The sequence below is a fragment of the Nicotiana sylvestris genome, chromosome 10, assembly GCF_000393655.2.
Source record: "Nicotiana sylvestris chromosome 10, ASM39365v2, whole genome shotgun sequence".
Taxonomy (NCBI): domain Eukaryota; kingdom Viridiplantae; phylum Streptophyta; class Magnoliopsida; order Solanales; family Solanaceae; genus Nicotiana; species Nicotiana sylvestris.
Window position 1 is genome coordinate 78,805,100 of NC_091066.1, and position 25,473 is coordinate 78,830,572.

At 41.6% G+C, this 25,473-nt stretch overlaps 1 protein-coding gene across 1 annotated transcript; it reads left to right on the forward strand.

Annotated features, from left to right (window-relative positions):
* The first annotated feature begins 301 nt into the window (after positions 1 to 301).
* Positions 302 to 3,805, forward strand: LOC104248000 (U-box domain-containing protein 15-like). Its single transcript, XM_009804168.2, has 4 exons — positions 302 to 1,040; positions 1,159 to 1,275; positions 1,743 to 2,156; positions 2,395 to 3,805. The coding sequence occupies exons 1-4, from the start codon at positions 696 to 698 to the stop codon at positions 3,448 to 3,450; spliced, it is 1,932 nt and encodes a 643-aa protein (XP_009802470.1). The 5' UTR covers positions 302 to 695; the 3' UTR covers positions 3,451 to 3,805.
* Positions 3,806 to 25,473: the final 21,668 nt, after the last annotated feature.

The window sequence follows — 25,473 nt, forward strand, 5'->3', positions numbered from 1 at the left end:
AAATGGCTAAATTTCGATTACTTTTGAAATTGTGACTATTTTTGAATGACCACTTGTAAATCTGGCTATTTTTGAATTTCTCCCCAATATCGTGGGTCAATTTGGGCTAGTGATTTTTCATAGGTTACTTTGGGCATAGCCCAAATCAGCCCATAAACAAAATCACTCTTGCCCAAACCTATTAATACTTGGACGGGTTGGGCAGGTTACATGGGCTTGGGTCAATTTTGCCACCCTAGGGAACTTAACGGACTACCGAATGTATTGTAACGAACTTTCAAAATCACAGCACTTCCAAATCCGCAAAATCCGTTTAGTGTCTTCTCCTCCTCCAACATTGAACCGAAAATCCCACTGCAACTTTTTTTCTTCAGACTGAACATTAATTGAGCAAAAGAGAAATCAAAGCCTTAACTTCATAGAAAGGTTAGGGTTAGGGCTTTGATTTCGTTATTTCAAACAGATCAACACTGATTAGTTTTGGACCCTAATTATAGGCTCACACAAATCTAGACCTTGTATATGTGTTAAAAAATTTACAAAATAACTATAGATGTTTGTATGTGAATCCAGTTATTATTGCATAATATTAACTTGAGATTGTTGTAGAAACCCGTTAACTTCAAATCCTGGATTAGCGTCTGCCCGCTCCCCCTAGTGTAATTTTTGGATGTTTGATTTGGAGGCATAATTAAATGGCGAAGGCACGAGAGCACGAGCATGAAGAAGCGGTTACAGTGGAGGAAGAATTTGGATCGAGCTGCCAAACAAGTCCTCAAGACAAAAGAGAATTGGTTCGCGAACTTATTGGTGTGATTCAAACTGTAGGATCCTATGAAGAGTATAGGAAGTCACAGAGAGAGGAGTGTCATAACCTTGTTGAAAGATTGAAGCTTTTATTGCCTCTTTTGGTAGAGATTAGGGATTTTGATGGACAGATCACTGAATCGGGTATCGAATGTTTGATGAAATTGAAGAAGGCATTCTCTTCTGCCAAAAAATTGTTAAAAACTTGCTATTGTGGCAGCAAAATTTACCTGGTAATAATTAACCCCCTTTTTTTCCAATTAATTATATCATCATTATATTAAAATCAACTCCGATTTTGGGAGTGTTATGAATTGGGTGAATTTATTTGTTTTAGTTACATTTATGCAGGCCTTAGAAAGTGAAGCTGTTATGGGAAGATTTCATTCTGTGTATGAAAGATTAAGTCAGGCTCTGGAGGGCATGCCTTATGATGAACTTGGAATCTCAGATGAAGAGAAAGAACAGGTACATACCTGATATATACAATTTAAATCATGAATCATTTTTGTGCCGCTGTTTATACATGCTCGAGCTAAATCATTTTTGCGCGCTGCTTATACATACTTGAGCACAGCTGATGTATAATGTTAGATAGTGTATTTGGAGACCAGAGTCTTGTATTTTCTGATTAGATTTTTCAGACATAACATTTTGCCCCGAAAAAAAACAGAAAACAAATTGTGTCTAACATTACACATAGTGAGGAGGTAATATCAGCTTGAGATGAGCTTAAATGGATCGACATGGACAGTGAGGATTCATATAACGTCACCCAAATTGTTGAGCTTTAGTTTTAGTTTGGCATACATATTTGCAAGAATGAAACTAAAATAGGGTCTAACATTTTCAAGGAAATGAATATTTTAGTACAAATGCATCTATATAATGTGCTCAAATGTGCAAAAAGGTTTACCTAGTTAACATGTTTTCAGGTGGAGTTACTGAGAGTGCAATTTAGAAGAGCTAAGACGCGAAATGATACTCAAGACATGGAACTCGCCATGGATCTGATTGTTGCACTGTCCACTAATTATGACAGGAACGTAGATAGCGCTAGCATAGACAGACTAGGACACAGGCTAGGTTTGCATACTGTTAAGGAACTAAGGGCAGAAACAATATCAGTACGAAAAGTGATTAGAGAAAGAAAAGGTCGCCATGCAGAAGGGACGCAAAAAATCATAGATCTTCTAAACAAATTCAGACGGTTTGCAGGGCTTGAAGAAACTGAAGCATTGGTGCCTAAAGATCACGAGAAATCGACTTCTTTGGCAATTCCAAATGAATTTCTCTGTCCAATCACATTAGAGATTATGACAGATCCAGTTATTGTCTCAACCGGGCAGGTGAGTTCACCACTTCCAAGATGAGATTTTTCTGTTCAAGCTCCCATACCTCAAAAGACAAAAAACTAGAATAGAATAAATACACAGAAGTTAAGTGTAAGATATGATAAGAGGCTGTTTTCATGTAATCTTCATCTGTTTGAAAATTCTCAAGTTAATCCCTATGTGTATTAGCAATTGAGTTGCTGAGATAAGTGGTAATAACTGTTTGTTTTTTCCATAATTTCATTTATTGTAGACATATGAAAGAGAGAACATACAGCAGTTGCTGGATTCCAATTGCCGAACATGTCCGAAAACGGGACAAAGCTTGGATCACTTGTCATTTACCCAAAATTTTGCTTTAAAGAACTTAATCCAGCAATGGTGTGAGAAGAACAATTTTCAACTTCCTAAAAAGCAGCCACCTCCAAAACCGGAGAGTCCCTCTGTTGAAAGTGAAGGAAAGTTTTTGTCCTTGATTCAAGATCTATCCTCTTGTCATTTAGAAGTTCAGAGAAAGGCTGTTACAGAAATCAGAATGCTTTCAAAAGAAAATCCAGAAAATAGAAGATCAATACTAAATAGTGGAGGAATCCCACCACTTGTGCAGCTACTGTCCTATCCAGATTCAAGAGTTCAGGAACATGCAGTGACGACGCTTTTGAACTTATCGATTGATGTAACAAATAAGAGACTTATATCTGAAGAAAAACCTATTCCAGCCATAATTGAGATACTGAAGAATGGAAATCTTGGTGCTAAAGAGAACTCTGCAGCAGCATTGTTTAGCTTATCTATGCTGGATGAAAACAAAGAAGCTATAGGTTCATTTAACGGCATCCCACCATTGATAGATTTGTTAAGAAATGGGACAATCAGAGGTAAGAAGGATGCGATAACTGCACTCTTCAATCTGTGTTTTAATGAGCAGAATGTGAGCTTGGCGACTGAAGCTGGGATTGTAGCACCGTTGTTTCAATTATTGGAGAAAAAAAACTTAGACATGGTTGATGAGGCCCTGTCTATACTGTTACTTCTTGCAACACATCAAGATGGAAGGCAAGAAATGGGAAAACTTTCTTTCATTGAAACACTAGTTAATCTGATCAGAGATGGCACTCCAAAGAACAAGGAATGTGCAGTGGCTATGCTTCATAGGTTAAGCATACATAATTCAAATCTTATGCTCGCGGCACTTCAGTATGGTGTGTATGAGCATTTAGTGGAGATAGCTGATAGTGGGACAGATAGGGGCCAAAGAAATGCTAAATCTTTGCTGCAGCTTATGAGTAAAGCAGAGCAGATTCCTTGACAATCCAAGTCAAAATGTATCTGTAAGATGCAACCATGTAATCTACCACATACTACAACAACTACCCAGCTGAATCCCACAAGTGGGGTCTGGGGAGGATAGTGTGTACGCAGACCTTACCCCTATTCCGGAGGAATAGAGATGCTGTTTCCGATAGACCATCGGCTCAAGAAAATGAGTAATCTACCACATACTAGTGATTAGCTTTACTTGCATACTTTTGTAAGAAATCAAGTTTTTTCTTTTCCCCATCTTGGGTAGTTTAGGATAGTGAATTCTGTTTAGTTTATGTTAATGCATGATCTCTTTTCCTATTAGTTTGAGTGCCAATGAAGAAAAGTTTGATTGATCTTCACCCACATTTTAGTGCATCATTGAGAGAGAACATGGGGAATGTTGCAGAAACCGAATGTATATAGTGTGAATGAGTCACAACTACTATACCAAAATTATGGCAGCCCCTAAATAATAAATAAGATAATAAGACAACAATAAAAAAGAACACCAGAATTTACGAGGTTCGGCCAATTTTGCCTACTTCCTCAGACACAACCAATATTTTATTCTACTCTAAAAATACAAGTGAAATAATACTAAAGAGAGAGAAGATACAAATGCCTTAAGAAGATGAGAAGGCAAATGAGAGGTGTGTTTTTAAATCCTAAACATTAGGCCTCCTTTTATAGGGAAAAATTCCCAACCAAAATTGTCAAATTCCCGATGTGAGACTTTTGACATCTTCAACAAATCTCCACCTTGGCAAAATTCCACATCTTCAATTTTCTCTCAATAAAAATTTTTGGTTGTGTCTTCATCTTCAATCTTCAGTGTTCAACAATTTTGATCAAATCCAAACAATGTTGAAACTTGACCGCAGTCACCACTTTTGTCAGCATATCAGCAGGATTCTCTGTAGTATGAAGTTTCTTCACCGTGACTCCTCCTTCTTCTATGATTTCTCGTACGAAATGATACCGAACATCAATGTGCTTCGTCCTTGCATGATAAACTTGGTTTTTCGTTAATTTAATAGCACTTTGACTATCACAAAAAATTGTGATACTTTTTTGTCCAATACCAAGCTCTTTTAGCAACCCTGAAGCCAAATTGCCTCCTTTACAGTCTCTGTAATAACTATGTACTCTGCCTCTGTTGTAGACAAAGCAACTGTTGACTGCAAAGTAGACTTTCAACTAACTGGTGCCTTTGCAAAAGTAAACACATAACCAGTAGTTGATCTTCATTTGTCCAGATCACCCGCAAAATCTGAGTCACAATATTCAACCACCGACCGATTGCCTTCCTGCTAAAAAACTAACCCAACATCTACAGTATTATGAATAAACCGTAGAATACATTTCACAGCTTGCCAATGCTCTTTTCCTAGATTATGCATATATCTGCTAATATCTCCAACAGCTTGTGAAATGTCAGGTCTCGTACAAACCATTGCATACATCAAGCTACCAACAACATTTGCGTATGGTACCCTTGACATATACTCCCGTTCAACTTCATCTTTTGGTGACATAGTAGTACTTAGCTTAAAATGGGGAGCGAATGGAGTACTAACTGGCTTAGTCTTCTCATGTAGTACTCTCTTCAAATATTCTTTCTGAGATAAACATAGTTTCTTTGAATGTTTATCTCTTATTATCTCCATTTCAAGAATTTTCTTTGCCTCACCCAGATCCTTCATCTCGAACTCCTTCTTCAGTTGAATCTTCAACTTATCAATTTATTTCGAATTCTTGGAAGCTATCAACATATCATCAACATATAGGAGAAGATATACAAAAGAGCCATCTTTAAGCTTGCGCAAATACATACAATGATCATATTTACTTTTCTTATACCCTTGCCGCAACATAAACTTGTCAAATCGCTTGTACGATTGTTTAGAAGATTGTTTCAATCCGTACAACGATTTTTCAAGTTTGCATACCATATTTTCTTTTCCAGCAACTTTGAATATGTAATGACCCAAAAGGTCATCACTTATTTTAGAAATAAATTCTACATTACGAGGCCTTAAAACCCTCTTTTAGCATCACCTCGATTTACGTGCACAGTCCTGACGTGTAGCCGGAAAGTCATTATGTGATAATCTGTGAAAAATAATGAATTTTGAGTTTAAAATGAATTAAGTTGGCTTCGGTCAACATTTTAGGTAAACGGGCCCGCACTCATAATTTGATGGTCCTGTAGGGTTTGTAGGAAAATATGGTACTTGGTTGTATGCCCGAAATCGAATTTCGAGGTCCCAAGCCTGAGAAATGAATTTTTAAAAGAAATTATTTTGCTGAATTAATTATGAAGTAAAGAAGAGAATTTATGTTTGAAACCATTGGTATCGGGCCCGTATTTTGGTTCTGGAGCCCGGTACAGGTCTTATATGTGATTTAAGATGAGTCTGTGAAATTTGGTAAGAAACGGACTTGAAACGATGTGAATCGGACCGTATTTGAGAAAATTGAAAAATTTGAAGTTCTTAGGAAATTTCATGATTTTGATGCTAAATTCATAGTTGTCGATGTTATTTTAGTGATTTGAATGCACGAGCGAGTCTGTATGATGTTTTTAGGTTGGTGTGCATGTTTGGTTTGGAGCCCGAGGGCTCGGGTGAGTTTTGGATAGGCCGCGGAATAGAATTGGACTTGGGAAAATTGCAGGTTTTCAGCTGGTATGATCAGGTCTGCAGGCTTCGCAAATGCGAAGAATGGTCTTTCGCAAATGCGATGATGACCGGAAAGCTGAGTGGGTCGCAAATGCGACATTCACTTCACAAATACGAAAGTCTCAATTTTCTAAAGGGTTCGCAATTGTGAAGCCTGGTTGCAATTGCGGCATCAGAGACCTGTAAATTCACACTTAGACGCATTTCAACCATTTTTCATATCTTCTCAAAACATAAACTCCCTAGGGAGATTTTTCAAAGGCAACTTCTTCTCCAAATCGATTGTAAGTAATTTCTAACTAGTTTTCTTCAATCTTTAACATCTTTTCACATGATTTCAACTCAAAATTAATGATTTTCATGGGGGAAATTGGGTGTTTTGGGTAGAACCTAGGTTTTTCAAAAATTGAGAACTTGGACCTCGATTTGAGGTCCGATTTCAAAACAAATTACATATTTGGGTTCGTGGGGGAATGGGTAATCGGGTTTTGGTTCGAACCTCGGGTTTTGACCATGTGGGCCCGGGGTCGATTTTTGACTTTTTGGGAAAACTTTAGAAAATCTATTTTCATGCATTGGAATCGATTCATTTAGCATTAATTAATACAATTAAGTAACTTGTGGCTAGATACGAGCGAATTGGTGGTGGAATCAAGGGGTAAAGCGATAGTTGAGACTTGAATTGTGTTCGTGGCATCGAGGTAAGTGTTTGGTCTAACCTTAGCTTGAGGGATTAGGAGTCGTGTCTTATTTTCTACGTGTTAACTGTGGAGTATGACGTATAGGTATGGCGACAAGTATCTATACGTCGGTGTCAAGCATGCCCGTGAGTCTTGTATTGTAATTTTTATGACTCCGTTGTGGTTTATTGTGCTTCATATGAGGATTATCATTATTGTTCCCTTGCCGGGATGTTTGTTTGATATTATTGTTCCCTTGCCGAGATGTTTTTTGATATTATTGTTCCCTTGCCGGGATGTTGTTATATTGCTATTGTTCCCTTGCCGGGATTCTTTTATGATTGGTGTTGATAGATGAAATGGGAGCGGGTGGCACGCCTGCAATGGTAATATATGAAATGGGAGCGGGTTGCATGCCTGCAACGGTAATATATGAAATGGGAGCGGGTTGCACGCCTGCAACAGTAATATATGACGCCTGCAACGGTAATAGATGAAATGGGAGCGGGTTGCACGCCTGCAATGATATCATATGAAATGGGATCAGGTTGCAGGCCTGCAACGGTATTACATGTGTACCTATCCTTCTACTTCCTTATCTTTGCTGGTAATTGATTTATGGCATTCCTTATATTTCCCTACTATCGTTCTGTTGTTACCTATTACTCCCCGCAGCGTGTTTCCCCCGCCAAATTTTAGTTGTAATTATCTGCTTTTATTTCCATTGTATATGATTTAACTGCACAGGTTTATTTGGCAGTCTGGTCCTAGCCTCATCACTATTTCACCGAGGTTAGGCTAGACACTTACCAGCATATAGGGTTGGTTGTGCTAATACTACACGCTGCACTGTGTGCAGATACTGATACCGGAGCATTTGGACTGCAGTGAGGGTGCTGTATTCAGTCCACACAGGCGACCCGAGGTAGTCCTACAGACGTCCACGGGCCTTGGCGTCTCCTCCTATCTTTTCTCTTATGTTTTTACTTATTCAGAGACAGACGTATGTATTTCATTCAGACTTTGTTTGTAGTGTTCTTAGACAGTCCGTGACTTGTGACACCAAATTCTAAGTAGTCTTGTACTTCAGATTATATAGCAGTGTTTGGTTGGAATATTAAGTTTCGGCTTCCGCATTTCCGATTGATTAATCTTATTCCGTTGTTTAATGACTTAGTATTTTACATTGTTTAATATGTTTAAATAAAAAGGGAGATAAATTAGCAATATTCGGCTTGCCTAACTTCCACGAGTAGGCGCCATCGCGACTCCCGAGGGCGGGAAATTCGGGTCGTGACAAGTTGGTATCAGAGCTCTAGGTTACATAGGTCTCACAATTCATGGACAAGCTTAGTAGAGTCTGAGGGATCGGTACAGAGACGTCTGTATTTATCCCCCAGAGGCTACGGAGTTAGGAAAAGTTTCACTTCTATTCTTCTTTGTCGTGTGGTTTTGTTCTCTCACTATTAAATTGAAACCTCTACTATTGTCCTTTCGCGAATAGCGAAATCACGTACTGCTTTTTCGGCCGAGCAGCAACATAGACCGGTGATAGATCAACTACGTCTTCGGAGGCTTTGTGGAGGTTGGATAGGTTTTACCAAGCTCTTCACTACCACTTTCAGCGGTGCATCTTCTGAATATCCCCAAGATTATTTAGACAACTGTCATGAGGTTCTAAGGAACATGGGGATAGTGGAGACCAATGGGGTCGACTTTGCTATTTTTTGCTTATCTGGATCCGCCAAGACTTGGTGGAGAGATTATTGTTTGGCTAGACTAGTTGGGTCACCAGCTTTGACTTGGGATCAGTTTTCTCAACTATTTCTGGAGAAGGTTCTTCCTATCACTCAGAGGGAGATCTATCGGAGGCGGTTTGAGCGTCTCCAGCAGGGTTCTATGACTATTACTCAGTACGAGACCAGGTTTATTAATTTGGCCCGTCATGCTCTTCTTATATTTCCCATCGAGAGAGAGAGGAAGAGAGGGTGAGGAGGTTCATTGAGGGACTTATCCAACCTATTCGACTTCAGATGGCCAAGGAGATGGGGAGTGAGATTTATTTTAGGAGGCGGCCAATGTGTCCAAGAGAGTTGAGATGGTTCTATCGCATGGAGGTGGTCAGGGTTCTGACAAGAGGCCTCGTCATTCAGGCAGATTTAGTGGTGCCTCGTCTGGAGGCAAGTATTCGTATGGTAGAGGCCATCCTCCTATGCCTTTTCAGTTAGCACTTCAGGCTTCTCACGGTGCTTCAGGTGGCCATGGTTCTCATATGCAGTATTCTGATTAACAGTCCTATAGTGCACCACCAGCTCCTATCAGTGCACCGCCACTTCAGAGTTTTTAGGGTCTTCAGCCCCAGCAGCCGAGGGCTTGTTTTACCTATGGCGACACGAGGCTCATTGCTAGATATTATCCTCAGGCATCAAGCAGTTCTCAGCATCCGGGTTCTTGTGCCATGGGTCAGGAACCGAATGTTCCATAGCCCGCCCATCTAGCTAGGGGTGGGGGTAGAGGAGCTATAGGTGAAGGTAGAGGTGTTAGAGGTGGAGCTCAGGCTACTAGAGGTGGAGGCCAGCCAGCTGTAGGCCGTCCCCGATATGTAGTCCCAGAGTGGTGGGGCTCAACCCCGATGTTATGCTCTTCCAGCTAGGCCTGAGGCTGAGGCTTCCGATGCAGTTATCACAAGTACTATTCTGGTTTGTAGTAGAGATGCTTCAGTCCTATTTGATCCAGGTTCTACATACTCCTATGTGTCATCTTATTTTGCACCGTATCTGGTCATGCCTAGTGATTCCTTGAGTGCTCTTATTTATGTGTCTACACCGGTGGGTGATTCTATTGTAGTAGATTGTGTTCATCGCTCTTGTGTAGTTGTGATTGGGGTCTTGAGACCCGAGTAGACTTATTACTGCTGGACATGGTTGATTTTGATGTCATACTGGGGATGAACTGGTTATCACCTTACCACGCTATCTTGGACTGTCATGCCAAGACTGTGACCTTAGCCTTGCCGGGTTTACCTCGTTTAGAGTGGAGAGGGACTCCTGGTCATTCTACCCGCAATGTCATCTCTTATGTGAAGGCTCAGTTTATGGTCGAGAAGGGGTGTTTAACCTATTTGGCATATGTTCGCGATTCTAGTGTTGAGGTTCCTTCTATTGATTCTATGCCTGTTGTTCGTGAGTTCCCTGAGGTATTTCCTTCAAACCTGCCGGGTATGCCACCCGACATGGATATTGACTTCTGCATTGATTTGGATCCGGGCACTCAACCCATTTCTATTCCGTCGTATCGTATGGCCCCGCTTGAGTTGAAAGAGTTGAAGGAGCAGTTGCAAGACTTGCTTGAAAAAGGTTTTATTAGACCTAGTATTTCTCCTTGGGGTGCGCCGATGTTGTTTGTTAAGAAGAAGGACGGATCGATGAGAATGTTTATTGATTACCGGCAGTTGAACAAGGTTACAATCAAGAATAAGTATCCATTGCCGAGGATTGATGATTTGTTTGATCAGGTTCAGGGTGCTAAGGTATTTTTGAAGATTGACTTGAGATCTGGCTACCATCAGTTGAGGATTAGGGCATCCGATGTCCCTAAGATAGCTTTTCGCACTCGGTACGGGCATTATGAGTTCTTGGTGATGTCATTCGGGTTGACAAATGCCCCAACATCTTTTATGGATTTGATGAACCAAGTGTTCAGCCCTTACTTGGATTCGTTCGTGATAGTCTTCATTGATGATATTTTGATCTATTCCCACAGCGGGGAGGAGCACGAGCAACATCTTAGAGTGGTTCTTCAGACTTTGAGGGGTAGTCAGTAGTATGCCAAGTTTTCGAAGTGTGAGTTCTGGTTGAGTTCAGTTGCATTCCTGGGTCATGTGGTATCAATGAAGGGTATTCAGGTTGATTCGAAGAAGATTGAGGTAGTTAAGAACTGGCCTAGACCAATATTAGCTACAGAGATCCAGAGTTTCTTGGGGTTGGCAGGCTATTATCGTCGGTTTGTGGAGGGGATTTTGTCTATTGCAGCCCCGATGACCAGGTTGACCCAGAAAGGGGCCCAGTTCAGATGGTCAGATGAGTGTGAGGCAAGCTTTTGGAAGCTCAAGACAGCTCTGACTACGGCACCGATGTTGGTTTTGCCCATAAGTTCAGGGCCTTATACAGTTTATTGTGATGCATCTCGTATTGGACTTGGTGCGGTGTTGATGCAGGATGGCAAGGTCATTGCCTATGCTTCACAGCAGTTGAAGATTCATGAGAAGAACTATCTGGTTCATTATTTGGAGTTAGCAGCCATCGTTCACGTGTAAAAGATTAGGAAGCATTATCTGTATGACGTGGCATGTGAGGTGTTCACAGATCACAAGAGTATGCAGTATTTGTTCAAGCAAAAGGAGCTAAATTTGAGGCAGAGAAGGTGGTTGGAGCTATTAAAGGACTATGATATCACCATCTTATATCATTCGGGAAAGACCAATGTGGTGGCCGATGCTTTGAGTAGAAAGTCAGCTAGTATGGGCAGTCTTGCTTATATTCCAGTCGGGGAGAGACCGCTTGCTTTGGATGTTCAGGCTTTGGCCAATCAGTTCGTGAGGTTGGACGTTTCTGAGCCCAGTTGTGTGTTAGCTTGCACAGTCGCTCGTTCTTCTTTATTGGAGCGTATCCGATATCCGCAGTATGATGATCCCCATCTGTGTGTCCTTAGAGACATGATGCAGCACGGAGGTGTCAAGTAGGTTACTTTAGGAGATGATGGAGTTCTGAGATTGCATGGTCGAGTTTGTGCCTAATGTGGATGGACTCCGAGAGTTGATTTTAGAGGAGGCCCATAGTTCCTGGTACTCTATTCATCCGGGCACCGCGAAGATATATCAGGATTTGCGGTAGCATTATTGGTGGAGAAGAATGAAGAAGGATATCATTGCATATGTGGCTCGGTATTTGAATTGTCAGTAGGTTAAGTACGAGCATTAGAGGCCCGTGGTTTGTTCCAGAAGATCGAGATTCCTGAGTGGAAGTGGTAGCATATCACTATGGACTTCGTTGTTGGATTCCCACGGACTCAAAGGAAATTCGATGTAGTGTGGGTTATTGTTGATAGGCTGACCAAGTCAGCACATTTCATTCCTGTGGTAGTCTCCTATTCATCCGAGAGGTTAGCTGAGATCTATATCCGGAAGATTGTTTGTCTTTATGGTGTGCCCGTGTATATCATTTTGGACCAAGGTACGTAGTTTACCTCACATTTATGGAGGGTAGTTCACCGAGAGTTGGGCACACAGGTTGAGTTGAGCATATCGTTCCATCCTCAGACGGACATGTAGTTCGACTTTAGCAGAGTTTGCCTACAACAACCGCTACCAGTCGAGTATTCAGATGGCTCCTTATGAGGCTTTGTATGGTAGGAGGTGTCGGTCGCCGGTTGGATGGTTCATGTCAGAGGAGGCTCGATTGTTGGGTACGGATCTAGTTCAGGATGCCTTGGACAAGGTCAGGATTATTCAAGATAGGCTTCGTACAACTCAGTCTAGGCAAAAGAGTTATGCCGACCGTAAGGTCCGTGATTTGGCTTTCATGGTCGGTGAGCGGGTATTGCTTCGAATGATGCCTATGAAGGGCGTGATGAGATTTGGGAAGAAAGGGAAGCTTAGCCTTAGGTTCATTGTCCCGTTTGAGATCCTTTATCGAGTGGGAGAGGTGGCTTACAGACTTGCGTTGCCGCCGAGCTTATCAGTCGTGCATCCAGTGTTTCATATGTCCATGCTTCGGAAGTATCACGATGATCCATCCTACATGTTAGATTTGAGCACTGTCTAGTTGGACAAGGACTTGTCTTATGAGGATGAACCGGTAACTATTCTAGACCGGCAGGTTTGTTAGTTGAGATCAAAGAGTTTTCCTTTTGTTCGTGTTCAGTGGAGAGGTCAGCCTACTGAGGCATCGACCTAGGAGTCTGAGTCCGACATGCGGAGCCGTTATCCCCATCTCTTCCCCGACTCAGGTACTTCCTTCTTCTATCCGTTCGAGGACGAATAGTTGTTTTAAAGGTAGAGAATGTGATGACCCAAAAGGTCATCACTTATTTTAGAAATAAATTCTGTGTTCCGAGGCCTTAAAAACCTTTTTCAGCATCACCTCGATTTGCGTGTGTAGTCTATACGCGTAGCCGAAAAGCCATTATGTGAAAATCTGTGAAACAATAATGAATTTTGACTTTAAAATGAACTAAGTTGACTTCGGTCAATATTTTGGGTAAACGGGCCAGGACCCGTGATTTGACGGTCCCGGAAGCTCCGTAGGAAATTATGGGACTTGGGCGTATGCCCGAAATCAAATTTCGAGGACCCAAGCCCAAGAAATGAATTTTTGAAAGAAATTATTTTGCTGAATTAATTATGAAGTAAATAAGAGAATTTAAGTTTGAAACCAATGGTATCAGGCCCATATTTTGGTTTCGGAGCCCGGTACAGGTCTTATATGTAATTTATGATGACTCTGTGAAATTTGGTAAGAAACGGACTTGAAACGACGTGAACCAGACTGTATTTGAGAAATGGAAAATTTGAAGTTCTTATGAAATTTCAAGATTTTGATACTAAATTCATAGTTGTCGATGTTATTTTGGTGATTTGAATGCACGAGTGAGTCCGTATGATGTTTTTAGGTTGGTGTGCATGTTTGGTTTGGAGCCCGAGGGCTCGAGTGAGTTTTGGATAGGCCGCGGAGTAGAATTGGACTTGGGAAAGTTGCAGGTTTTCAGCTGGTATGATCAGGTTTGCAGTCTGGCTCACAAATGCGAGCTCGCAAATGCGACAGACCTTCGCAAATGCGAAGAATGGACTTGGCAGCCCGAGTCGCAAATGCGACTGTTTTCTCGCAAATGCGATTTCGCATTTGCGAATAGTCTCTCGTAAATGTGATGATGACCGAAAAGCTGAGTGGGTCGTAAATGCGACATGTAACGACCCGGCCGGTCGTTTTGAGCTTTTGCACTTTGCTCTCCAATTCTCGGGAATGACTTGCCCTGTGTGATGTGCTATGACTTATGTAAATCGTTAGTTTTAGTTTTCAGAGTAATCAGAACGAATTTAGAAGAAAACAGTTCTTAGTTGAAGCTTGAAATTTGAAAGGTTTGACCAAGATTTGACTTGTTTGTATATGATCTTGGATCGGAATTTTTATGATTTGGTTAGCTACGTTAGGTGATTTGTGACTTAGGAGTGCGATCAGAATGGATTTTGGAGCTGTAGAGAAGATTTACGCTTGAATTGGCGAAATTGAGATTTCGGAGTTTTCCTGGTTGATAGGTGAGATTTTGATATAGAGGTCGGACGAGATTTGATAGACTTTTTGATCGAAAGAATAATTTAAGAGTTCTTGGAGTTCTTAGGCTTGAATCCTATGTTAAATTGGTGATTTGATGTTGTTGTGAGCGTTCCGATGTTTTGAACAAGTTTGAACGATGTCATGGGATGTGTTGGTACAATTAGTTTGAAGTTTCGGGAGTTCCGGGTAGGTTCCGGGATGTTTTAGGCCAAATCATAGCTGTAGCAGGTCCAAAGGGGTTGCAGGCCTCGGAACTCACCCGCATGGTCCGCACAAAAAGAAGTGCGGCCGTGGTATGTGCTGTGCGGACCGCACAAAAAGAAGTGTGGCTGTGGTAGATGCTGTGCGGCCGCGGAGGGGAACTTTTCACTGGTCCTACATCGGAAGCTCATATCTTTTGATCTACAAGGAATTTTGAGACGATTCAAAAATGAAAGTTGTAGCCCTTCGTGTCTGTTTCCATAACGATAAAGATATCGCAATTTGGACATCTGTAGCGAAAGTTATGGCCAAAATACTAAAACTTGTCACTGTAGAGGAAAGCTGTGCGGCCGCGGTCATTTTTGTGCGGACCGCACTGGTTTTGTGCAGACCGCGATCGATTTTGTGCGGTCCGCGGAGGTGGAGATCTGTGGGGTTCTCTATAAATATGAGGTTTTGGGTTTTATTTGATATTTTGACCTACAGAGCTCGGATTTTGGAAATGTTTCGAAGGTTTTTCAAGAAATTCATCGGGGTAAGTGATTCTAACTCAGATTTGGCTAGAGTATATGAATCTATCATTGAATTCATCATTTAATTCGTGATTTTGGATGGAATTTGGGAAGAAAATTTGTGGAATCTTCCAAAAATATAAAATGATGATTTGAAGGGCCAAATGGTACTAGAATTGGATAATTTTTGTGTGGTTATACTCATGAGAGTATAAGGGTTCTAGTTTTGTAAATTTTGTCAAATTCCAAGATGTGGGCCCGGGGGTCGGGTTTGACCAAATTCTGGAATTTTGTGGTAATTCGATTGTTTTCGCTTGGGCTTTGTTCCCTTAGCATATTGTTATGTATTCGTTCTGATTTTGGATAGATTCGACGCGCGTGGAGGCCGATTCAAGGGGCAAAGGCATTACGAGCTAGAGAATTAGCCGGTTCGAGGTGAGTAATGATTGTAAATGATGCCCTGAGGGTTTGAAACCCCGGATTGCACATCGTAGTGCTATATTGAGGTGAGACACGTGCTTGATAATGAGCGTGGGGTCGTTTACTATTGAGGATTGTGACTTGGTCCGTCCGGATTGATAATTTTACCGCGTATTTGACTAAAACTTGTTTGTTATCATCATGGTTTGGGCGGATTGCCATATTTGGGCTTCGTGACAACTATTTGAACCCTCCGGGGATTTTTATCACTATTTCCTCACTGTATTGATTTATTACCTGAACTCAGTCCTGTTGTTTTCCACGGTTTTACAACTCATCCACTCTTCATCAGTTTTGAGACTTAAATGATATTTCTAAACGATGTTTTGGGAGGAGCACTACTGTTTTACAAATGCCTGAGGGGCTTGTGATGATTTTTTGACTGAGTGCGGCCGAGGGCCAGATGTGAGGATACACTAAGTGATATGAGGCCGAGGGCCTGAGATACTTTATATGCCACGAGGTGGCTTGTGTGATGTGAGGCCGAGTGCCGAGTGATGTGAGGCCGAGTGCCGAGAGATAATGCCACGAGGTGGCTTGATACAACGCTTGGGCCGTAACGGGCCCCTCCGGAGTCTGCACACCCACAGTGAGCGCGGGTACCCATCATGATCTGAGAGTAAGCCCGAGGGGTTGATATTGTACTGAGAGTGAGACCGAGGGACTGATATTATACTGAGAGTGAGCCCGAGGGGCTGATACTGTTTTGAGTGATTGATACTGTGCCCGAGGGGTGGATTTCTACTTGTTATTTACCTGCCAAACTACCTGTTTATTTGTTTAAAAAGGGATTTAACTTGATTTCTTCACGGATTTACTGATTTAAGTGATTTTACTGCTTTGATATAGAATTGCCATGTGCCTTTAGGTGTTTTCATGCTTTCAGCCATTATTTATATTTGTTACTCACTGAGTTGGAGTACTCACTTTACTCCCTACACCCCTGTGTGCAGATTCAGGCATAGCAAATCCCGCTCCTGAGTGCTGATCTTCCTAGTCCAAGTGGTGTTTCGGAGACTACGAGGTAGCTGTTGGCGTCTGCAGCCCCCGTGCCTCCCTTTATCTTATTAATTATATGTTTTTCAAACTATTGTATCATACATCGTACCTAGTAGACTCGTATCAGGATCATTAGTTGCTCATGACTTGTGACACCCCGATTAGGGTTGTGTCGGGTTGGATTTCCGCTTTGTTATCTCTATTTCTGCTATTTGTGCTATTAAATCATGTTTGAATCATTCTTATGTTGTTTAACTGCTTAAAAGGACGAATTGGGTTAGACTGGCTAGCCTTGTCTTCACGAGAGGCGCCATCACGATCGGGTTTGGGGTTAGGGTCGTGGCAAGTTGGTATTAGAGCCTATGTTACATAGGTCTCACGAGTCATGAGCAGGTTTAGTAGAGTCTCGCGGATCGATACGGAGACGTCTATATTTATCCTCAAGAGGCTGCAGAACCTTTAGGAAAACTTCACATTTTTGAATTCTAATCGTGCGTCCTTGATTCAACTTGAAAAGTAACTCTTGAATTCCTTCCACGTGTTCGTATGCGCGCATGAGCGCTTAGTATCAGATGTGCCTCGATGGCTTGTGATTCCCTGATCTAGGGGAGAGATGTGATCTCTGTGAGTTGATGTTGGGCCAATTTGGAAGACTTGAGGCCGGATCTTTGCCTATAGCTTGAGGACTGAGGTGCTGATTTTGTGAGCAAGTATTTTTGAACGTATATGTTCGGTATTGTCCCTACTAGTGGAAGTGACGGCTGGATAACTTTGTGATGAGTATGTTGGTACTGCGAGGTGTATCCACATGATTTGGAAGCAACGAGAAGGTCTGCTAGAGGATAGAAGAACTATTAGGTTCTTGAATTCTATCTTGATTCGAGGTATAGCCCCGAGTTGTGGGCGTGTGAAGGATCTTTTCATGTTTCCCGATTGTGAGTGAAGTAAATTTCATATTGCGGTATGAGTTCAGACTCAGGAAGACTAAGTGATTGCGTACAGTTTATGACGGTCGAAGGTATATAGAAATGTTAGTTAGAGGCAAAGTAGGTGGGTTGTCTCCTGCGAAATGTTCCGAGGTTGTACGATCCTTATGTGTCTGTTAGGAGATCTCATTTGCGAGTGAAGGATATGTGTTGCAATTTAAATTGAGTCGCTTAGAGAGTGGGTGTAACTGTTGCGAGAGTGGAATGCGAGATTTTCAAAAGAGTTAAAATTCTAGATGATCTGTATTTTCACAAGCTTACAAAAGATTTGAGTTTAATCTCACAATGGTATCATGACATCAATAAAGTATAATCGTTATGAGTTATTGAGTGTGTGCTGATCTATGGCTTCGAGCCAAGTGGGGGAGCCTGCTATTGATTAGGCAACTGCACGGTTAGGTGCTATGTTGGTTCCAGTTTGAGGCGTGCTGGTGAATCAGTTGTGGCTTGGGAAATTGAGACCGAGGATGGCTCGAATAAAGGAAAATTTTGACGAAGATTATATTATGCTTCATATGTGTGTGAGAATCACGGGATATCTTGAGTTGTTATTGGCAAGAATACTCGGTGCATAGAGAATGAAGTTGCTTGGTTGTATTTGGATGAGGTTACATTCTGCGGTGTTGGAGTGCCAATGAGGCACGGGTTGTTCGGTTCATTTGATCAGAATAATTGCAGTTTGAATAGAGTGAATGACTCTCGAGAATGGTTCTAATGTGTTCAAGATTCCACATGTAGCAATTGGGTATTTTAAAGTTGTATATGTGTTTAGGAACTGAGTTTTCATTTGGAAGATGTCAAGACTTGTGGTACTTTCTACATTAACTATGGGATTCTACATATCAGTATTAGGAAGGTAATGGTTCCAGATTCGCAGGAGGTCCCTTCGGGGTAGGTATTTTGAACGTGGTGCTTTTGAAAACATTTAAGAGAGTACTCAATGGCTTATGAGCCTTAGACAGTGTGGTTTCATGCTTGGGCCTCGCGTGGTGAGTCTGGGTTGAGGAATTGTGGTGTTGTAGCAAGAATAAGTGTCAAGCTAACGGTAGATCAGAGGGAAACTCGAATAGATGGGATAGCGTGGTAGTAGGCCAGATCGGTGTGGTAAGGATATGATTAGTTCCTTCGGTGTTTTCGAGGTAACGAGTCTCTGCAGGTGTTTCGCGATAATTCTTTTGGGTTTAGTGACATGCGTATCTCGGTTGAGTTAAAAGGATTCAGTCCTGCTGAGTTAGTGTTGTGAAAAAGGAATTCGGGGAGTTCTAGATGATTTCCACCATAGTTAGAGAGGTATATTTTTTCTATTGGCGTGAGGAGCATGGGATGTATAGTGGTTCTCTTCTAGATGGGATCAATAGGGAGTTCTTGGCTAGTGGAATGCATAGTTGCTTGTGGTTCGGAAGGGATATGAAGTTCTCATGGTTATCCTAGGATGGTACGGGTTATGTAGTATGTTGTGAAAGACTGAGAATCGCGTGTGTAAGGTTGCAGTTTAGTTTTGAAAAGAAGGTCACAACTCTTAGGCGGCGGGCAGTTTCAGATAATTAGAGGAACGAGCTTCAGATAATTAGAGAAAGGGTCTTCGAATGATTAAGGAAAGGGTATTGCTAATTTGGGGTGATTTGACGAGGGCATATGTTTCAGAAAGGGCAATGTGATTAAGTTGATGATACTTTGGTAGTATTGCGGCATTTTCTGGTTAGAATGACTGCTGATACTCGAGTTTGCTTGGTGGAACAGAGGAATTCTAGATTATCTCTTGTAGAATGATTGGGTATTTGAGGTGTGGTATGCATTCAGACGGCGGAATTGGAACCAGATATGTTGATTCATGGGCCATATAGAGTTGGAGACGAGAAGTTCTCATATTTAGGCTATGTGGAGGTTGTGAATCGTGTGTATCAGCACTGTTTAGTAACTATCAGGATTTGGATACCCGAGCGGATCTTTTGTTGCTTGGTATGTTAGATTTTGGATGTGATATTGGGTTCAGACTGGTTGTCTCTGTGTTGTGTCATTCTGTACTATTGCACTAAGGCGACGTTGTTGTCTATGCCGGAAATGCCACGGATTGAGTGGCGAGGTCCGTAGGATTATGCCCTAGTAGAGTGGTTTTATATTTCGAAGGCCCAACGGACGGCTGGGAAGGATTGTTTTTCTTATTTGGGCTTTTGTGATGGATGTCAGTGTAGAGGCTCCTACCATTGATTTAGTTCCGGTGGTAAGGGATTTTTCGGATATGTTTCTTGTGGCCGAGCATGTCGTCGGGCAAGGTTGTTGATTTCGGTTTTGATTTGATGCCGGGCACTGTATCGTATGGCACCGACAGAGTTAAAGGAGTTGAAAAGCAACTCCAGGATTTTTGTGATAAGGAGCTCATTGGCAGGCCAATGTGGATGCGTGTTCTAATTTGAGCCAGCTTGGTTGGCTCCGAATTGTATTGTTGAGGGGTGTGTTGATTCCATTGTTATTGAGCTTATTAGTAATCTGGGGAGATCCATGAGTTACCTTTCTATGTTGCGAGATGTTATGATTTGTTGGTTATAGGTACATATGGTGCGGTTCTATTAGGGTTTCATAGTGGAAGTCGAGCGGGAAGAGTGATTGGGTGTTGCTCGGTGAATAACATATCGGTTATATCCTTTCGGGTTATTCTGGTGTATGTTATTTGCTTCACAGTGGGTATGATGATTTGCTTTGGTTCCTGACATCAAATTGTGCGTGGTTGTCGATTTCGAGCAATGTGACTAAGGTGGCTCATGTGGAGAAATATTGGATAGGATCGCACATTGCAGCAAAGTTATGTGGAGGTACGACCTTGCAGGTTAGATTCGTGTGTTCTGTTCCTATGATGTGAGACGGGTTCTCAGTCTTGTGTTGTGGTGGTACTAGTGAACTTGAAGTTCAACTCTTTCATTTGAGTCATTTTCATGATTTGAGCATGTTCGGACTGTTGCATATTGATGCGTGTATTGTGCAAGTTATGGCTTATGTCTGTATGGATGTGTCATGTCACCAGAGTAATGTGTTGGATTAGAGGAGATCGTTGGGGATCATTAATAAATACGAACGGATGCGATTTCAGCATGTTGGAAGGATAGTAACGAGCTTTGGTTAGGAAATTTGCTGTGGTATTTGCCAAGGAAGGAGTGGCTTCATGAATGGTTGATCTGGGAAATGGTTATAGCTTACCACATGTCTTAGTGATCATTAGCAGTATATGAATGTGTTGGGATGAGACTTTAGGTGATAAGAGTTTTTCTATTGGTATGCGGATGTTGTGTACGGCTGCTATGGTTAGAAGTTATCACTGCAAGTGTTGAGTTATGTGGTATATCATGTGATTGCACCGGAGATAGCATATATGGTTTGTTACAGCTTGTTCGGACTCATTCACAGTATAAATGTGAGATTCTAATAGTGTTGATGATTTTAGAAGAGGAAATGTGGTTCTATCGTTTATAAACTAGGATGTATTGTGAAATTTCAGTTATATTGTGTTATCGAACCTATGTGAGATAGGGTGACGTGGCATCACCCCCGGGTATGTGCATGGTGAGGTTATTCAGCAATTGGTTGGCTTTTGGAACAACTCTGGGCACGTTCGAGGACGAACGTATGTTTAAGTGTGGGAGGATGTAACGACCCGACCAGTCGTTTTGAGCTTTGGCACTTGGCTCGCCAGTTCTCGGGCATGACTTGCCTCGTGTGATGTGTTATGACATATGTAAATCGTTGATTTTGGTTTTCAGAGTAATTGGAACGAATTTGAAAAAAAACAGTTCTCAGTTGAAGCTTGAAATTTGAAAGGTTTGACCAAGATTTGACTTGTTTGTATATGATCTCGGATCGGAATTTTTATGATTTGGTTAGCTACGTTAGGTGATTTGTGACTTAGGAGCGCGATTAGAATGGGTTTTGGAGTTGTAGAGAAGATTTACGCTTGAATTGGCGAAATTGAGATTTCGGAGTTTTCTCGGTTGATAGGTGAGATTTTGATATAGAGGTCGGACGAGATTTGATATACTTTTTGATCGAAAACATAATTTAAGAGTTTTTGGAGTTCTTAGGCTTGAATCCTATGTTAAATTGCTGATTTGATGTTGTTGTGAGCGTTCCGAAGTTTTGAACAAGTTTGAACAATGTCATGGGATGTGTTGGTACAATTGGTTTGAAGTTCCGGGTAGGTTCCGTGATGTTTTAGGCCAAAATCATAGCTGTAGCAGGTCCAAAGGGGTTGCAGGCCTCGGAACTCACCCGCGCGGTCCGCACAAAAAGAAGTGCGGCCGCGGTATGTGCTGTGCGGACCGCACAAAAAGAAGTGCGGCCGCGATAGATGCTGTGCGGCCGCGGTGGGGAACCTTTCACTGGTCCTACTTCGGAAGCTCATATCGTTTGACCTACAAGGAATTTTCAGATGATTCAAAAACAAAAGTTGTAGCCCTTCGTGTCTAGTTTGCAGAAAGAAAGATATTGCAATTTGGACATCTGTAGCGAAAGTTATGGCAAAAATACTAAAGCCTGTCACTGTAGAGGAAAGCTGTGCGGCGGCGGTTGTTTTTGTACGGACCGCGGTCGATTTTGTGCGGTCCGCGGAGGTGGAGATCTGTGGGGTTCTCTATAAATACGAGGTTTTGGGTTTTATTTGATATTTTGACCTACAGAGCTCAGATTTTGGCGATTTTTCGAAGGTTTTTCAAGAAATTCATTGGGGTAAGTGATTCTAACTCAGATTTGGCTAGAGTACATGAATCTATCATTGAATTCATCATTTAATTCGTGATTTGGGAAGAAAATTTGTGGAATCTTTCAAAAATATAAAATGATGATTTGAAGGACCAAATGGTACCGAAATTGGATAATTTTCGTATGGTTAGACTCGTGAGAGTATAAGGATTCTAGTTTTGTGAATTTTGTCAAATACCGAGATGTGGGCCCGAGGGTCGATTTTGACCAAATTCTGAAATTTTATGGTAATTCCATTGTTTTCTCTTGGGCTTTGTTCCTTTAGCATATTGTGACGTATTCGTTCTGATTTTGGATAGATTCGACGCGCGTGGAGGCCGATTCGAGGGGCAAAGGCGTCACGAGCTAGGGAATTAGCCGGTTCGAGGTGAGTAATGATTGTAAATGATGCCTTGAGGGTTTGAAACCCTAAATTGCACATCGTAGTGCTATATTGAGGTGAGACACGCGCTTGATGATGAGCGTGGGGTCGTTTACTATTGGGGATTGTGACTTGGTCCGTCCCGATTGATGATTTTACCGTGTATTTGACTGAAACTTGTTTGTTATCATCATGGTTTTGGCTGATTGCCATACTTGGGCTTCGTGCCAACTATTTGAACCCTCCGGGGATTTTTATCACTATTTCCTTACTGTATTGATTTATTACATGAACTCAGTCCTGTTGTTTTCCATGGTTTTACAACTCAGCCACTCTTACTCCGTTTTGAGACTAAATTGATATTTCTAAATGATGTTTTGGGCTAAGCACTACTATTTTACAAATGCCCTAGGGGCTTGTGATGATTTTCTGACTGAGTGCGGCCGAGGGCCAGATGTGAGGATGCACTGAGTGATATGAGGCCGAGGGCCTGAGATACTTTATATGCCACGGGGTGGCTTGAGTGATGTGAGGTCGAGTGTCGAGTGGTGTGAGGCCGAGTGCCGAGAGATGATGCCACGAAGTGGCTTGATATAGCGCTTGGGCCGTAAGGGGCCCCTCCGGAGTTTGCACACCTACAGTGAGCGCGAGTACCCTTCATGATCTGACAGTGAGCCCGTGGGCTGATATTGTACTGAGAGTGAGCCCGAGGGGCTGATACTATTCGAGTGATTGATACTGTGCCCGAGGGCAGATTTCTACTTGTTATTTACCTGCCAAACTACATGTTTTACTGATTTAAAAAGGGATTTAACTTGATTTCTTCACGGATTTACTGCTTTAAGTGATTTTACTACTTTGATATAGAATTGCCTTGTGCCTTTACATGTTTTCATTCTTTCAGTCATTATTTATATTTTTTACTCACTGAGTTGGAGTACTCACTTTACTCTCTGCACCCCTGTGTGTAGATTAAGGCATAGCAGATCCCGCTCCTAAGTGCTGGTCCTCCTAGTCCAGGAGGTGTTTCGGGGACTACGAAGTAGCTGTTGGCGTCCGCAGCCCCTGTGCCTCTCTTTATCTTATTAATTCTATGTTTTTCAAACTATAGTACCAGACATCGTACCTTGTAGACCCATATCAGGATCATTAGTTGCTCATGACTTGTGACACCATGGTTAGGGCTGTGTAGGGTTGGATTTCCGCTTTGTTATCTCTATTTCCGCTATTTGTGCTATTAAATCATGTTTGAATCATTCTTATGCTGTTTAACTGCTTAAAAGGACGAATTGGGTTAGACTGGCTGGCCTTGTCTTCACGAGAGGTGCCATCACGACCGGGTTCGGGGTTAGGGTCGTGACATGACATTTGCTCCACAAATGCGAAAGTCCCAATTTTCTAAAGGGTTTGCAATTGCAAACCCTGGTCGCAATTGCGACATCAGAGACCTGTAAATTCACACTTAGACGCATTTTCAACCATTTTTCATATCTTCTCAAAACATAAACTCCCTAGGGCGATTTTTCAAAGGCAACTTCTTCTCTAAATCGATTGTAAGTGATTTCTAACTAGTTTTCTTCAATCTTTAACATCTTTTCACATGATTTCAACTCAAAATGAATGACTTTCATGGGGGAAATTGGGTGTTTTGGGTAGAACTTAGGTTTTTCAAAAATTGGGGATTTGGACCTCTATTTGAGGTCCGATTTCAAAACAAATCACATATTTGGGTTCGTGGGGGAATGGGCAATCGGGTTTTGGTTTGGACCTCGGGTTTTGACCATGTGGGTTCGAGGTCAAGTTTTGACTTTTTGGGAAAACTTTAGAAAATCTATTTTCATGCATTGGAATCAATTCATTTGGTTTTTATTAATGTAATTAAGTAACTTGTGGCTAGATACGAGCGAATTGGTGGTGGAATCAAGGGGTAAAGCGATAGTTGAGACTTGAATTATGTTCGTGGCATCGAGGTAAGTGTTTGGTCTAACCTTAGCTTGAGGGATTAGGAGTCATGTCTTATTTGCTACGTATTAACTATGGAGTACGACGTATAGGCATGGTGACGAGTATCTATACGTGGGTGTCAAGCATGCCCGTGAGTCTTGTACTATAATTTTTATGACTCCGTTGTGGTTTATTGTGCTTCATATGAGGATTATCATTATTGTTCCCTTGCCGGGATGTTATTATCATTCTTGTTCCCTTGCCAGAATGTTATTGTCATATTATTGTTCCCTTGTCGAGATGTTTGTTTGATATTATTATTTCTTTGCCGGTGTCATGCCCCAAAACTGAGGGGCGCGACCGGCGCTCAACCGAGCAAGCCCGATTGTGAAAGCCTATTAGGTTTCGTTCTACCCAAAAATTAATCCATGAATAAAGGGGAGATGAACTCCATTAATCATACCTTATAAATATTTCATTAACAACTTTTATTTTATTTCCATTAGTAGTTTCAACCATAATGCCCAAAATATTATACTTTTTATAGATATGATAATGAAAACATATTTTCCAATACCAGTACTTCTAATTTAATTCCAATACCCGGCACCACCCACAACCTGTCAACGGAGTCTCTAAATACAACTGAAGAGAAATATGAAAATGCCGGCAATAAGGCTCCGGCTATACCTCAATATACAAGTACATGATGAATAGATGATACAGGACCCCTAAATGAAGTGGGGCTCACCAAATCGGCTGAAAAGAGGATGCGCCACTAGCTGTGACCAACACTGCCTGCTATGGAACCACCTACATCCATTCAAAGATGTAGCGCCCCCGGCAAAAAGGACGTTAGTGCCATCGAATAACACTAATATGTATAACTAAACACCATCTCAATAGAAAGAACTATCATACAAGAACAAAAGAAATCATAAACACCATATCAATAGAAAGAACTATCATACAAGAACAAAGAAATCATAAAGATTCAACAAAAGCTTCAAACAATCACCACATCATCAAATAAAAGGAATCACACAGCTTTCACAAAGTTTCTATAGCTTTGGGTCGGGGCATTTCATACTATTGCATCATCAATC